A 17,264-nucleotide genomic window follows, 5' to 3' on the forward strand; every position below is an offset into this window, starting at 1 on the left:
CCGCACCCACCCCAGCTTCAGAGTTAGGAGGGAAGCTGGGACTCCAATGCTGCACTTCTGAGCTACCTGTTAAAACACACACCCAGAGAAGCACAAACAACATACGCTATATAAATATATATTGCCAAGTCAGAGTTTAAGAATGCATGAAGACAGCAAGATTCTCTTTTCTGTGTGAGGGCTTCAATAATTTATAGAATTAGTAAAAGCTTTATTATATTTTTTTGTGCCTGCATGGACTCAATTCACTCAGCTATGCTACATAAAAGTTCAAAGGTAGTATTTTATTGTCATGCATGAGAGGAGAGAAATAAATTGGAGACAGTAATGTAATCATGCTCGCCGATGTGCTCTGAATTTTGAACACCATCTATTAGGAAGTTTGTCACAAAATACTTAGCTTGGGAAATATTTATTAATACTGAAGGTTTTAATATTTTTCCCTGCCCACGTTCTCATTTCTTGAACATGCAAGTGGGAAATATATCCTGTAGAAAGCAGTTGCCACTTCTCCATTTTAATATCTGAATGAGTGGAAGTGGCTTTTCCCTCCCCTTAAGTTATAGAAAGATTATTACTTTTTTCATTAGTGTGTTGGGGGGCGGCGGGCTAGGGTACATTTTAAGACACCCTTTAATGTCCCCCTTCCATTGTGGAAAACCAACACAATTTCTACCACCAGCACTATGGTGAGCTTAAAATGGTAGAACTCATTTGATTTTTATTTGATTTTATTGATTTTATGTGTTTGTTTTAACTCAGAATAGCATGTGGAACTGCGACATTTGAATAGTGTGCATTGTTCAGGATGTTGGACCAAAAGAGCAAACAAATTGGTGAATGCAATCAGTACAATTAAAGAAAAACCCCTCAAATATTATACAACAAAATTTATCACATTTTATAACTACAGTAATTAAAAACAAATGCCTCGATACATGAAAAATAGACAAACAAATGCTGGTATATGATAAACGCCAATGTATATTAAAAAACAACAACACCAAACATGCTTTGACCAAACATTGGTTTTCTTCAGTACTATGATAGTCAGTCACAAGTTCTCACATATACCGTATTGGCCTGAATATAAGCCTCACTTTTTTCCTCCAGATTCTGACTGAAAATTTAAGTGTGGCTTAAATTTGTGACCTTACAAAAATTGGCTTTTATGATATTGCTGCTGAAGCAGACATATGGTAAAACAGAAGGGGTGTGACTGCCTGCGGAATTTTAAAGGTGTGGTTTATATTTGGGTGCGGCTTATATTCGGGCCAATACGGTACTCATATTCAAAGCAAAGCAAACCTCTTGGTCTAATATGCCACAGTATATAACCATGGGACATGGTTACTTTTTAGAAACAGCTGTAGCACATGTGTGGGCAAGTTTAAAAAACACTGAAAATGTTTATATAATCCAAAACTTAAGCTCTCTGGGACAGCACCAAAGGCTCATATGCAGACAGAGGAAAATTGGAGAGCCAGAGCTATTTCTCTCAAATCTCTTTTTCTTCAGTCCCCTGGTCTACCTACCATGCTGCTCCAAAGGGTCTCCTAGCCCCCTTAAGCTGATGGCATTCAGATTAGCCAGAAAGAAATCGCACCACTTTCCCATGAATGGAAGTCTCTGCTAGATCAAACAGCTTTCTGCCAATGGAAGGGCACCATTTAAGATGCAAACATGTGATTGTGACTTATGTTGCCTCAGATATTATGCCTATCTTTTGATACTTACTTATGTCAGTGACTTGCTCACTCATTTCCTCACAGGAATATGGCTGCCAAACTGTCCCCTGATAGATTCCTATAGTACCACAACATGTGTCTCTAAATGAATATGAACCCCCCAGATACAATACATATCGTAATAATACATAGTCCACAATCTAAAGAGAGGTCATTTAGGCATACCCATGGCATTTTCTTTCATGTCTGGTTTTGACTCCCCCACCCCCCATTTATGCCATTCCTTCCATGTGATATCACCCACACCTTTTGGAATGCCTTCAAATTCTTGTGGCTTTTAGATGAGTTTTAATCATTAATATGGTGTAGTTTTGTTGTTGTAAATGTTCGTTGCTTTGCAACTTGTTTTTTTTTTTTTTTTTTTTTTTTTATAACTAGTCCTAAGGACCTGTTATGTGATGTGGCTGGAATACAAAAATAAATAGTATGCCATTCTTCACATGAATTGAGGGTGGAGGAAGGCTGCAGAACACAAGCCCAAAGTCCTATTGGGCATGCAGTTCTTTCACTTTGCTGTGTTACAACATAGCCTTTTCATGTCTACACAGAAGTACCATATTTTTCTGTGTATTGAATGAGGTTTTTTGACTCAAAAGTTGCATTAAAAAACTGGGGTCGTCCATTACATGCATAGTAGCATGGCAGGGGGAGAAGCGGTGTGCCGTCAGCCATTCGGTTGGTGGGAGCGTGGCTTCCCCAGATGCCGCAGCAAGTGGGGAACGATCGGGGGGGGGATGTTTCCTGCCCGCAGCTGCATGGGGGGGGGGAGGAGCTGCATGTCGCCAGCCAGCTCTTTGGCGGGAGTGCAAATTTACCCGATGCCACTGCCACAGGAAGCACTCGTTTTCCGTGCATGGTGGCATTGGGGAAGGTTGCACTCCTGCAAACCAGATGGCTGGAGGGGGTGCAAATTCACCCAATGCCCCTGCACACAGGAAATGATTTAAGGAGTGTTTCCTGCCCACAGCTGCGTGGGGGGAGAGGCTCAACAACTTTGGGCCATCTCCCCTCATTTTCTTAAAATTTAGTCCCCAAAATGTTGGGGAGTCTTATACAAGGGGGCGTCTTATAGACAGAAAAGTACGGTAAGTCCCATCAATGGGGCTTACTCCCTGGTAAGTGTATGTAGGATTGCATACACTACATACACTGCATCTGCAGAAATATGCAGAATCCTATTGAAAATCCAACTCTTGAACTTTCCTTGAAATGTCCTGGTTTGCCATGCTGTAGGCAATCATTGGACTGAATTCAGCCATTTACTGAACTTTACTCTCCTTGGAATCTCTTAGATGTTTTCCCAAGGGTGAAATATTTGCCTGGGTGGGTTGTGCAGAATAAGAATAGATGAGAGCACAAATTTGTGAGGGACCCTAACAGATAGACAAAAAATTAGAGAAAGAGCTTTCCACCTATGGAAACACTGAAGTAAAACCAGGTGATGACAGAGATCTCAGGAATAAATGGATTCAAGCAAAAAGAAAGTCACAAACTGCACTGAGGATGAGAATTGAGTAGAGACTTGTGGAGATAAATGACCATCTTGGAAATGGCAATTTCAGTGGAGTGCTGAGAGTGGAAGCCAAATTGCACGATGTCAAGAGTGCAGTGAGAGAAGGATAAAAGGGAAGTGAGGGGGGGGGGGAAGGAAGATGGGTCAAGCCATGGCTTTTTGAGAACAGGTGACATAGTGGCATGTTAAGGAAGGAAGCGAGCATAGGAAGGGAAAGAGGGATAATGGTGGAGAAATGGCAACCATGAGTTATGAGATCAAGGGCATCCATGGCAATGATGGATGATGGTGAGTGGTGGGGGTGAGGGAAATCACGTACTGGAAATTGGAAAGGGAGGATAGAAAAATAAATATCAAAAGAATAGGCAATGTATTTACCGTGTGCTTTCCCTAATGAACCAATAGAATGTCTCTGAAATGGAGATAGTCCCAGGAGTGCAGCCCAGTAGACAGTGGTGGTGAAGTGGTGGCCCTCATACAGCAGGAGAACTGGCAGGGCCCCTTCAAAGAAGAAAGAGATGGCCCTGTATAGACAATTCTGTCTCTTCATGCTGGGGGTGATCTCCTTTCTAGCTGCCACATCTGCCGCTGGTCCCCCCTGCTGGCCATGGGGAGGAGTTAGGACATATATTTTTCTTCATTGCAGAGGTCTGGAATGTCTTGTTTTAATGGACACTTCAACTGTCTAATGATTCTATCCTTTGAAAGAGGAGCAAGTGTTCGTGCCAGTGGCAGACTTGAATGAATTTGAGAATCCTTATCATCATTAGGTTTGGGAAAGAAAAACAATATTTTTTCCCAGGTGGACTGTTTCCTTTTTATAGTATCATAAATTATCTATCCCTATGAATGGTTTTATAGATGCCATCATAACTGAATTGTGTGTAGAATTAGACAGTTGTTATAAGATAACCGGTAGACCGGTTATAGAAGATAGAGCTGCTTTGATATTTAATACTCTTTAAATGCCTCCTTAGGAATCATGTGCTATGGGCTGTAAATGATGGCATAATTATTAATGATGTAATTAAAATTTGAGGCTCAGAGGCAAAACAGAAGCACACTAGAAAGATAACATTTATGTTGTGGTATAGTGGCTCAATTGTGTGTGTGTGTGTGTGGTCTGCGTGTCTTCAGCTAAAAGTAAAACACTTTATATATCTAAGGAAGGATCTCAGTGAGAAAAAGAGGACAGTATTAAATTTAAATACTTTTGGACCTATCACCTATCCTACAAATAAGCTTGAAGCACAAAAGTAAGCATAACTGAAACACACTTGTGCCATTGCTCTGAACTGGTTTATTGCCCCAGCAACACTGGTGGGCAGGACAGGAATGGGTGGGGCCAGTGTTAGCATAACAATTGTTGCAGTGTGTCTTGATACACACACGGAGCTGCTGCATAAATTGGCTCCTTCTATTTCAGTGGAACAAGCAAAGCATTGAATGCAAGCTGAGGAGTTGCTAAATAACAGTGATAATCTGGGCTAGACAATTTAATCATCTCAGAGGAATTATGAACACCGGTGAGCGAGCTATAAGTATTTACTAAAACCTCCTGTAATGTACTTGTCAGGGAGATGATAGTATAGGATAGCAGCTGCCTCTCATCACACTGGGATCATGTTGCTGTGTTTGTATTGCACATGATTAAACATACCTGCATAGGTGCAAGCTACTTTACATAATGTCACTGTCATTCAAATCTTTGTGCGTGGGGTGCCAGCCATTCCTAATTTGTCAAAAGTGGCACAAATTGATCTCATATGTACACTCCAGTCACACGTTTCTGCTTGTTAATTCCTTTAGCTGAAATTATTTTTTTGGTTTTCCACTCACAACAGATGGTGACTAAGCACCTATATTTATTTTTTGAATTATTCTTAAATTTCTGCATGTCAAGGCCTTCATACAACTTTGTTTCTGACATCACTGTAGACTTTGGGTTCATGTATTTATGGAAGAGGGATTCCATGCCAGGCACTTAAAGGTAAAGGGACTCCTGACCCTTAGGTCCAGTCGCGTACGACTCTGGGGTTGCGGCGCTCATCTCGCTTTACAGGCCGAGGGAGCCAGCGTTTGTCTGCTTTGCAGACAGTTTTTCTGGGGTATGTGGCCAGCATGACTAAGCAAAGATGAAACTTCTGGTTAAATTCTGAATATTGATGAGAACGTTCGTCTGCCTATAGCTGGCAAAATTGGGGATACTTAAGGTGATTTCTGTTTTCTGCCCAGAATGCTTCTTGATGATACTATCTTAATGCTGGGTGTTCTTCTCGTTTCACCCCAAATAGCCTTCAAATTGCATGGCTATGGCTGTAGTCCTTATGCATTCTTACCTGAAATAAAACTGCACTGAACACAATGAGCATCATGGTGGTTGTTGCTGTTCTTTTCTCTTCCTGCCCCCACTGATCTGGATTAGAACCTTCTAATCCATTTTTAATCACGGTGCTTATAAGTAAAGCATGTGTGGTTAAAAGGTGCCAAGGAGTAACTATTCCAGGTTAAGTAGTACATACCAGACCCAGATTAGTTGCAGGATTGGGCCAAATCTGAGTATTAGATATACTGGTTCTTTCATTGTAGAAATGCTCCTGTCATTCCCACAAACATTTATCCTTTAATTTTGGAGATTTCCAGGTGTTTTGGAAAAAGGTTGTTGATTCCCTTGAAAAATCCACAATGCATTTATAATCATTCATTGTCATTATCATCCAGTGTTTTGGAAAACAGAAACTTTACCAATTCAAATCATATTTGCAAGCCTATTAGATTTGCTCCCTCCCTTGTAAGTAGGTAAATTATTTTATGTACATGGGCAGAGCAATCCTATACTACCATGCCAGGACTAGAGATGCTCCACCACTCCATGGCCAATGAGGACACACACTTTCCAATCTTGAATGTCATTTGTATGTCGTGATGTAGCAGGTGCACTTTGTCATAAGAATGCAACTGGAAGAGCAAGTTTCCACAAAAGTGTCGGGGAATATTCAGCCCAGTTATCACCATCTGCATCATCAAATAATAACAACTATCCTGCATCAAAGCAATAGACATTTGGCAACAAAATCCACAATATATATAACAATGCTCCGAGGAAATAATCTTAGTTTTCATATGCATCAGAATGAGGTGGCAGAGTGAGCTGTGCCACTTCAGGCATGTAGAGAATTGCATTTTTTATGCTCCGCTGTGCAACACACAAACACAATCAAATAATATAAAACTGTCTGTAGGTAGAAAACTCTCTCTTCAGGGAGCAGGCTGGGCTGAAAACCTTTCTGCATGACGTGCTGCTTGGTGGTGGTTTTTCTTTTCCTGGTAGTCACATGTGTTTGTGTGTGCTTAACTTGGGACCCATACAAAAGTGTCACCCTACAGCTGCAACCTGCAATGGCACTGTCCATTATGCCTCCTCATTCTGCTATGTGTATAAACCAGTCAGTGTTAGCTGGGTTGTCTGAACATTGAGTACAATTTGCAAGGTGGAAAGGATCAAGGACAGAAGAGAGATGTTATCTGTGACGATAGAAGCAGATGAACATTAACTAAAAGCTTCATGGGGATCATAAAGGGTAGAGAGACCTTAGTAATGGATTTTTTTCTTCAAGGTTTTAGTATGTTATGTGATCCAGCCATGAACTGGAACTGAGGAGTGAAAAATGAAGAGAACTAAATTTTACACCAAGGTTACATGCCTGGAAAGAATGGTGGATTATAAGATAATTAAGGTTCAGAAACTGTTGGATAGGCAGAGATTTATTGCTGATGAATTACAAGAAATTCAGTTTTATCAAGGTTAATTTAAGAAAATGAGCAGACATCCATGAAGTGATAATAGCCAAAAGACAATTAGCCACTGTAGAAAGTACCAATGCTTAAAGATCAGGAATTCAGAGTTAAAGTGACAGATCATCAATTTTTTTTTTAAAAGACAGACTAAGACTGCCATCCTAACTCTATTGATCTGGGAGCAAGCCCTATTCAATTCAACAGGATTTACTTCTGAGTAGATGGACATAGCATTGCACTGTGAAAGACCAGGAGCTGGGGAGAGAAATAGGGCAAAGTACTGACATCTTGAAAATACCATGAGGGATTATATATAAAGAGAACTGTTAAGGAGAATTTGAAAGGGAAAATGAGAGACAGAAGAATTAAACCAAGCCAGAACTAAACCTCCCCCCAAAAACAGAGAGGAGAGGAGAGAATTTATTTATTACTGTGTATTACACTTGCATACCACCATCCAACCAAGTTCTCTTTGTAATTTGCATAAACAATAAAATGCAGATGTGATTCACAATAAACACTCACACAAATCACAAAACAAAACAAAAAAGCCCAGCAAAACATCAACAACTGAAATCAGCATAAAACATAGGATCTAAAAAAAAGCAGAAAATCAGTGAGTGACAAATTGGTGCAAAAAAATGGAAGCACCTAATTTATGACAAATGAAGACAGAAGATACACTGAACAGCAAAGGAACAGAGGGAACTTCTGTGCAGGTATTTAAATGTAGCTAAGTTAAAAGTGGATTCAGTGAAATGGAGAGCCAGTCTTTTTTTTTATTTTTTAAAAAGGCATGTCTCCAGTTTTCACTCTTCTCCTCCTGTGGCTGTTTTTCCAGGGCAGCCTCTATTTTTCCCTAAAAAAAAAAAAGATCCCAAGATGCAATGTATAGCTAATATCCCCTTTGTGTCTCTTGTCACCAGATTCTAAGGGTTTTCAAGTGTCTGGACACGTTTGGGGGGGAGATTCCCCTTGTGTGGATGTTGTAGCTATAAATCATCTTCATAGAAATCTCTCATAGGCTCTTGCACAGATTGTGCAGTTGAAGATGAAGAATATGCTTTGGGCAGGAGTTCATTGAGTAATACTGTGGGTCTGATACAAACAAAACTTAAGAAAACTATTTCCTTCCTTTATATTTTCTTTTGTGTGATTTTAATTGAAATGCTTTATGTTCTAATAGTTATCAGACAAGCCCTTTGGGTAGACCAAAACTCCCATCTAGTTTTCCACGGGGGCCCTGCTAGATTATTCTGGGAAGATTGCCAGGCAGGCATAAGGACAATTGCTACCACCAGAACTACGGATGTCTCTAGAAATTAGTTGGTGGTATAATGCCTCTAAACTTGGGATTCCGTCTAGCCACCTTTGCTAACAGCCACTGATCTATTCCCCGTGAAATTTGTATAACCCCCTTTTGGAATTATGTAAGCTAGTGGCCATAACTACATATTACAGCTGCAGGTTTTTCAAATTAATTTTGCATTGTGTGGAATGACAAAGCCCTGACAATTTTCAAAAATTGATTTTGGGCCAGACTTAAATGTTGCGCCTAATGAATAGCATGCAAATGCATCTCTCATTTTGCTTTAATTAATTACAGGCTCAGGAAGGATTGTTACCAGGATTGCAGCATGTGGGGAAAGATCTTTATTCCCCCTTTCACATCGGTATGAGGCTGCGGGAAGTGCTGGTGGTGATGGGCAATCTATTGGCACTAATGGGAACTTTTGTAGGCACACAGGAAAGATATAAGGTACAACAGGGATAAACCTTCCTTTTTGTGCAGTAATCCCAACAGCAATCTGGAGTCAGAGCAAGAGGGTGTACCTGTAATTAACGAGAAACGGGGAGGGGGGGGGGAAGGCACCTGCACACTATGCATTCAGTCTACTTTGGTATTTATCTATTTATTTATCACCATTCTTTATATGCCACCTTTCAGGATACAAATGCTTCCAAGGCAGTTTACAACTAGCATCGCTGCACATTTTAACACACACCTCCATTAACATGTCACAGGTCATAAAGATCCCTTCCAACAGGCAGCTGGTGGTATATGACCCTGTGGAGAGGGAAGGGGGGAAAGGCTTTGGTTATTCCTTCACCTTCTCTCCTCACATGGCCCTTTTCGGGGAGGAAAGAGGAGTCTTCCATGTTCCCGTTCCTCTATCCCATGTGTTTATCACCTGTTCCCTTGATTCTTGTGTGTGTGTGTGTTCTGAAACAGGCATGCAGCTTTATTTCTCCCTTTGTCACATATTAAGTCTTTACTACTTGTTTTCTGCTTTGTCATTTCCTGCCTTGGCTGTTCTTTTCTTGGCTTTTCTGTTGTTATTGTTTTTTTATTCTCCCTTTCTGTTGCTGGAATAGTGATGGGGCCAAAGCAATTAGATTTACTTCTCACCCTGCTGGTTACACTGACAAACTGACAATGCTTCTCACAGAAGTTCTTAACTATGGATTGGCATTAGCAAAAGTCAGCGCCCAGGTAGAAATTTCTGTGAAGTGTGACATAGACCTTCTTGCTGGCCGTGCAGTGCAGTCAGAGGAATAAATCTGTACTCAGACTTATTAGCGTTTGATTTGGTGTCTCAACATGGAAAAAAAAGTCAATGGCGAGATTACGAAGAGCTGAGTACATTTATAGATGGCTGTATCAAATCAATCTTACACTCCTCAGCTCTGGCGTTGTTGTGAAATGTTTAAATGTAACAGTTCCATTAGCTAATTAGATGTCTGGGGAAATACTTTTACCCTGTTAAGCCTATTTATGCTGAAAGATTTGAAATTGCTATTAGTAAGCAGGCAAATGGCAACTTTGATTTCCCCATCTCCTCCCCACTCTTAAAATTTACTACTATCTACTGACATCTTTGTTATAGACAAGCAGTTACTCAAGGTTTATTGGCATTGTTTCCAGAGATTTAAATGAGATATAAAATTTTATAGCAGCATAGTATTTTAATGACTGTTTCATTATTTTACATGGAGGACATGAATGAATAGAAGGAGTAATATTGATGGACAGCATGTCATTAGAAGATACAAAAAAAAAGTTCTGTGAGTCATTTATGTGCAAATTAGGGTCTTCTGTGTTTGAGAGCTTAGTTGCAGAATTATATATAGTCCAATATCTCCTAGTGTAACAGGGCAAAAGAGAATCTATGTGCCATATATATCCTGGAGAAGATATATTTTGATATGCTTAGCATAACTTGACTCATCTGCTGGATCAGGAAGTATATCATATGCTTTTATTAGCAATGATCCAAGTGCTGCTAGGCTCTTGCTCTTACTGCCCTTTATACTTGGAGTGCCCTTTAGGAACACCTGGGAAGTGGCAGGTCCATAGCTTCCTTCCTTCAGTGCATTCCTCAAAGCTTGCTTCTGCTAAAAAGCCTTTGGTTCAACCTTAAATCTTCATCCCCAACTAGGAATGAAGGAGGATTTTGTCCTGTCGACATTTTTAAGTGGACCTCTTGGACTTTTGCACCTCTTGGACTTGTACACAAATCAGGACATAATTATATTATTCATATTTCACAGTTCTCTGAATTTTGTGGTGCAGTTCTCAGCTCAAAAACATTTAAAAAAAGTGTTTGGATAAAATATATTTAGAAATGTGTACATTAAATAAAATGCATATTTGAATTGCCATGGCTGTAAATTGACTGATCCATCTAGACCCTGTCCACAACTGTAATGAAGTTTTAAGTATGTGTAGCTGAATTTGCGTGCCCCCTGTTATGCCCCCTGGATGCGGGATTGCGTTGTGGTCTAAACCACAGAGCCTTGGGCTTGCCAATCAGAAGGTCAGTGGTTTGAATTCCCATGACGGAGTAAGCACCCATTGCTCCGTCCCTGCTCCTGCCACCTAGCAGTTTGAAAGCACTTCAAGTGCAAGTAGATAAATAGGTACTGCTCTGGCGGGAAGGTAAATGGTGTTTCCGTGCGCTGCTCTGGTTTGCTAGAAGCAGCTTAGTCATGATGGCCACATGACCCGGAAGCTGTCTGCGGACAAACATCGGCTCCCTCGGCCAGTAAAGCGAGATGAGCACCGCAACCCCAGAGTTGTCCACGACTGGACTTAATGGTCAGGGGTCCCTTTACCTTTACCTTCTTATCCTTGCTTCTTCTACTATCCTTTCAGTCTGTTTGTTTGTCAAAATGTAGACTGTCTTCAGACAGAACTAAAAGTGACAATAGATTCTGTACTAGCAAATGCAAGTAACGAATGCCTTATTAGTGTTGTATGTAGCAATGTGGTATAATCATGCAGTTGCTGAGCTTTTTAAAGGATTTTACCCCAGGACATATACTGCCATGGGGGCCAGATTAAATCGACCAGCAGGCTGGATTTGGCACCCTGAAACAGACTTTGGACATGTTTGGCATAATGTAATGCCTTTTTACATGACCCATTAATAGGAAAATGGGTGAGGACCATGTTATGATGAAGTGAGACTGAAGACTGCCCAATAAACCTCTCTTTGGAACAGTAAGCCTGCAACTTGGACACATTTAACTTAAGTGTATTCAGCTTTATGTGCTTGGGGGGAAAACAAAGAAACAAACAAAGAAACAGGGACAGGCGTCTAAGAAAAAAATCCTTTCGCAATTCTACCCATAATTGAATGAAGTGCTTTGGGTATAAACAATCCACACACACACCCCATCCGCCTTGACTAAGGATACAACCCCAATACCTTACTTGCCAAAGTTGTGACAATTGTTATGAGGAAGGCAAAACCTCCAGATGGGCCCAATTTGTCTGGAAGACAAATTCAACCTTGACCCCAAGTATGGCAAGTCGATGCTTCCATTTTTGTTGTTTAGTTGTCTTAGTTGTGTTCAACTCTCCATGACACCATGAAAACAGAGCATGCCTTGGAAACTCTCGCTTTCTTCTCAAAGCTTCTCCTTTTTTTTATGTCCATGGAGTTTTCTTGGCAAAATACTGGAGTGGTTTGCCAGTTCCTTCTCCAGGTGGATCACATTTAGTCTAAACTCTTGGCTATGACCTGTCTGTCTAGGGTGGCCCTGCATGGCATAGCTCATAGCTTCTCTGAGTTATTCAAGCCCCTTCACCACAACAAGGCAGTGATCCATGAAGGGGGGATGCTTCCATAGCAAGGTCTGCTCACTCTCAAGCAGAACCTTAGCATAACAAAAAGGGTGGGTGGGGAAGCTGATTGGACAAAATCATGGACAAACCACTGGAAGCCTATGTGACTGCTGGGAAAGGAAATGATGCCCTCCAAGGTTGTGTGGGAAACAGGTGCACACCCCTTGCCCCAGTGCTGCCTCCTCCCACGCCAGGTTGCAACCACTGCTGCCAGATGTAATAAGGCCGCGAATGGCCAAGAACTATCATGAAGATGAAATTATCACAGGACAATTAGTTTGGGATAAAATAGGCCACAATGTTGTTGATTACAGTTTTAAGTTGGTCTTGGCATAGGCACTGGGTGTGTACCTTGAATCACACAGCCCGACTGCTGGTTGATTATTGAGTAGGGTTAATTCCAGATTAAGGCTCATCCCATAACGTACATCAAATCAGGGCAGTCCCTCTCAGATCACCATGGGGGGGGGGGGGAGTCCTGGCTTACCAGGCCCCATCTGGGAAGCACACCAGAATATAACCCCTGTGCAAGTTGCAGGCTTACTGTATTTCTAGTCTTTTTAAACAAAAGATTTCTGTAATTCATTGGGAGAATGGCCCAGACTTACAAAACTTTTGAGAAAATTTTGCATTCTGCACTTGTTACACATCTGGAAACTTACTTCCCACCACACTTGAATAGAATTGCTTGAAATCACTTGAGTCCCAAGATCCACTTATATTTTTTCCAGTAGGATCCAGTCTCACTCGGGTGGTTTTAAATATACCTTGTGGATGAGAGTCTTTCTTCCCTTTTTTCATAACAAAATATTCAAAATGTTTTCAAGAGTGATAGATTTTCAATCACATCTCTTTCTCCTACATAAAAACAAAAGCATATATTTTCCCCAAGGCCAACTTAGGTTCCTCTGCCAGAAGCTATCCGCTGTCTTGTAGGTACCACCCACACAGATTGAGCCAAGTGTTAAATATGGGCAACTCATTCTACTATGAGTGAAAAAGAAGAGATGGAAGTTAGTCTTCTGTCTGCTGTAGACCATAAACCTGACAGGAACTGACTATTTTGTATATTACTTGTAAACAGAGATGGTGAAACAGAACAGATTTTCACAGTTCAGCTACTTTAAAGTATTGCTGTCTCCCCATCCTACCTTTTCCTTGAAGGACTCCTCACAACTTCCACCTTGACCCCAGTTCTCTGAGATGTGGTAACAACTGCCATACAGGCAGGATGTCAAAATGCTTGCAAGGACTATAATGCTAGCATGACTTGTAGAGGCAAGCACATAATTGGTGCGCAGTTTAAGAGTTCCTCTTCTCTCCCCAACCCCAAACCCTTAGCTTGCTCAGCTGTCAGCTCAGTGTTGAACACACAGAGTGCTGCTACTGAAATGGGCCATTCAGAGAGAATGATTGAATAGAGGTAGATGCAGTGAGAGAATCTTTCCAAACACGTCACAGAAAAGATTGATACTCATTCATGATGAGATGCGCTCCTGTAGGAGAGGGATTTTAAAACTTAATTCATCTTTCGGCAGGCTAGAATAATAGTATAGCGATTAGGCAAGTCAAATTTTGTCTGATCAGCAGAGGCATGCATATATATATATATAGAACATATCTTGTAGTGGGATTGCCTGCTCAATTCTCTCTATTACTCCCCATAATGTGCTTGAAAAGTTTTATTCATACTTCGGGGACTAAGAGGCTGTCCTCATTTAGGAATATGAATGCAGAAATTACTGCTGCACAATTGACAGCTTTAAGCACTTCCACTGACTTCCACTTCCACTCATTTGCAAGCTGGTATATGCATGTTGCCCCACAAAAGCAATAGAAACCTTTACCCTCAACTTTATAATTCTTTGCCAGGCAGCTTCATGGTAATCACAACTCTAGTTTCCAGTGAAGAGATGGTTTTCTTTGGCAATTGCAGTTCTAAGTTTTATTGCTCCCCCACTCCATGTTTAAATGATTGATCTTGTTGGTTTAGTCTTGGGTTCATTAAAGATAATGAAAGCTTTGCAGGTGTCCTAAAAGGAGGAGCATTCAGAGTGGTAATGTTGTTCATATGGGGTTATAGATTTGGGCTTTTAAAGAATTCAAACATGAGAATTATCCAAGATTCCATAGCCCATGATCAAGTCTCTTTCCCTGCCCTTTTTATATATTTGCACATGTGTTAATGTGTACTGTTGAGTCAGAGTGTAGCAAGGGTTATGTTTGACAAACCACAAGTATTTCCGTTACCCTTCCAGATTAATATGTGCATTTCTATTAGTGTTCAAGCATTTTTTTTTAAAAAAGGAAATAATTTATTGAATATCTGCTTAAGGCTTGCAGCTCACTAGACATGATTTCCTCAACACTTCATAAATATCAGTTATATACTGAATATCCAGCTTTTATGAAAATGTTGAAGAAATTATTCAGCATCTTTTCTAAAGTATACAAAACAGAAGGAAAGAAACTGAGGAGGCCATCTGCTGGTGTGCATAGGAGAGCTGAGGGCAAACACAGATGTTTGAGAATAAGAGGGCATCTGGGGTGGAACTAAACATTGGGAGAAATTTATGAAGTAATGTTAGCCATGTTTGCCCATGAGAAAAATTCTGAAGTACAGTACTTGTTAATTAGGACAATGGCCAGTTTGTATTTATTCCCCCTACAAAAGCACCCTGTTTGTTTCACCTCAGGATGGAGGCGGAACTGAGTAACAGCTGTTGCATTTGCAGAGACAGGGCCTCAGTCATTATGAGATTCTTATTTTCCATGAGGCCCAGGTGCAGCCTGAAAGGGCCTCCTTTGAATGTCTGATATCTCCTCTCCCTATTGAAATCTATTTTGTTAGTTTGAGCCCAGTTCTCGAATCTGTTAAGGTCATCTTGAATCTTGATTTCATCTTCTGTGGCATTAGCTACCCCACCCAGTTTGGTGTCATCTGAAAATTTAAAGAGGATCCCCTCCATTCCTTCATCTAAGTTGTTTATAAAGATGTTGAACAACAACAGGTCCAGGATAGAACCCTGCAGCACCCCACTAATCACTTTCCCCCCAGTGAATGGTCTATGAGGAAGGATTCATGAGCACCTTTTGAGTTCAGTCTGTCAACCAGCTACAAATCTACCTAACAGTTACTTTCTCCCTTCCTTCATAGCAACTAGTGCAGGTTAAGACATTTCTTAACATGCTGTATATTTTCTTGAAATGCCAGCAGCAGCAAGTTAGGTGCAGTGATGGCACAGGATCATGCAGCATAATGATGTTTGGAATGTGGGGTTAGTTACATTAGATATCATGAAGAGCGATGGGTCTAAGACATAGGGCTGCCTGTGGCCTGTTTTTCATTTTCCAAATGTCACATGAAAAATAATAAAGTTTTAATTATTGAGAATGTGATGCAAGGTGAACAAGAATGTGTTCTCGCACATTCTACAAGAGTCCTCTAATCCAGAACAGGCAGCAGAGGACTCCCACTGGTAGTGTTTCCATAAGGACAAATCCCAGAAGTCTGATCATAAAGAACAAAAGAAGCCCATGAAGTTTTGTAATTGAAGAGGGTATGAAGTGCACACGTGAAACATACCTTGGCATCCCTGCTGCAGTACTTCTGTGAACCAATCAAAGTCTTCTCCCTGCCATGCTTTTATATTGCTACGACTACTCATATATTTTAAACTGGTCATATTCTTAACATGGGCTTCTTCTTTTTCTCTTCCCATTTTGTGTTGATTTTAGGTGAAGATGTGTCAGGTGATCTCTGTACAGACTCCCCTTCGCCTTCCAAGACCATAACATGTGAAGTTCCGTGTGGAATGGACTGTGTTGTGACTGAATGGTCACAGTGGTCATCTTGTTCTCACTCATGCACCAGTAAAAATGCTGAAGGCAGGCAAAGCAGAACGAGGTCAATACTGGCATTACCAGGAGAAGGTGAACAGCGCATCTCTTATGGTTATTTCTTTGTTTTCTTTACAGACTTCCTGTGGCATGGCAAGGTTAGGAACTGTATATACTAGAACTATGGGAGTCTCATTTGGTACTTCCTTATTCACTGAGGATAAGACTTTCCCTCTTGAATGATGTGCTTTCAAACTATTTTTTGTCCTTGAACCAGTAACAGACTGCAAATGAGTAACATTACTTTCTTCTGACATGGCTTCAGATATGGCCGGAATGCTACAATACTAAATATCTGAGGTGGATGTTAAAAACTTGAAGAGCTGTTCTAGAAACTCTGCCTTATACTTTAGCTTTCCTCATGGCTGTATGTGTTGAAATGTGTTATTTTTAATATAACCATAGCGTGTTCTCTCACCAGCATCAAAATCTTCAAAACGTAGCAGCAGATGGGTGCTGCATTAGCAGTTGAATAGTGGCCCCCTGTGATCAGTTAAAAACACCCCAAAAATGCAGTTGGGAAAGAGCAAAGTTATGAATGCACATGCCTAGGATTATTAGATTAACATTTTTAAAAAGAAAAAATATAGCATGCAAATATTATGTATATTTCGGTGTGGTGAGGAGTGATTGTGAGTTGTGCCTCCTCAAGGTCATGTATCATTCCACATTTTCCTAGAGAACTGTTTGGATTAGTCCCCAGCCCCAGTGAAATAAGAGTAATTAATAATCTTTATCACTTGAAAAGAATTTTCACCTACAAAGCTCTGTACAAATATTCATTAATCCATTCTGTTTCCAAATTGTATCTGATAACATTGAAGTCATGAGTTAATGAAGCTTTTTAATATATCAGAATATTTGATTTTTAAACAGATAAATTTACATAGAAAAATTAATTAAATGATGATGCATGTTCCTAATAATATTGATGGTAACTGTAGAGCCATAAATCCAAGAAAGCAAACTAAAGACACAGTGGAGGAAACAGTGTTTAGCTAGGGCCAAATATTTTTCTGTGAAAACTTAAGTGTATCATTAAAAAAATGAATGCACATATTGGAATACTTAAATATTGAATTACACATTAAATATTTCATAGGTTAATTCCTTTGCAGGGGCATGGGATAATTAAAGTCTGGAATATGTAATTTCAAGATCATTCCATTTGACT

At 40.3% G+C, this 17,264-nt stretch overlaps 1 protein-coding gene across 1 annotated transcript in view; it reads left to right on the plus strand.

The window, feature by feature from the left end:
* Positions 1 to 17,264, plus strand: part of THSD7B (thrombospondin type 1 domain containing 7B) — a 356,836-nt gene that overhangs the window by 195,288 nt on the left and 144,284 nt on the right. The window contains exon 8 of the mRNA XM_028744996.2: positions 15,929 to 16,123. Coding sequence (XP_028600829.2) covers positions 15,929 to 16,123 — 195 coding nt within the window. The remainder of the gene's footprint in view (positions 1 to 15,928; positions 16,124 to 17,264) is intronic.

This window comes from Podarcis muralis, chromosome 1, assembly GCF_964188315.1.
Source record: "Podarcis muralis chromosome 1, rPodMur119.hap1.1, whole genome shotgun sequence".
NCBI lineage: Eukaryota > Metazoa > Chordata > Lepidosauria > Squamata > Lacertidae > Podarcis > Podarcis muralis.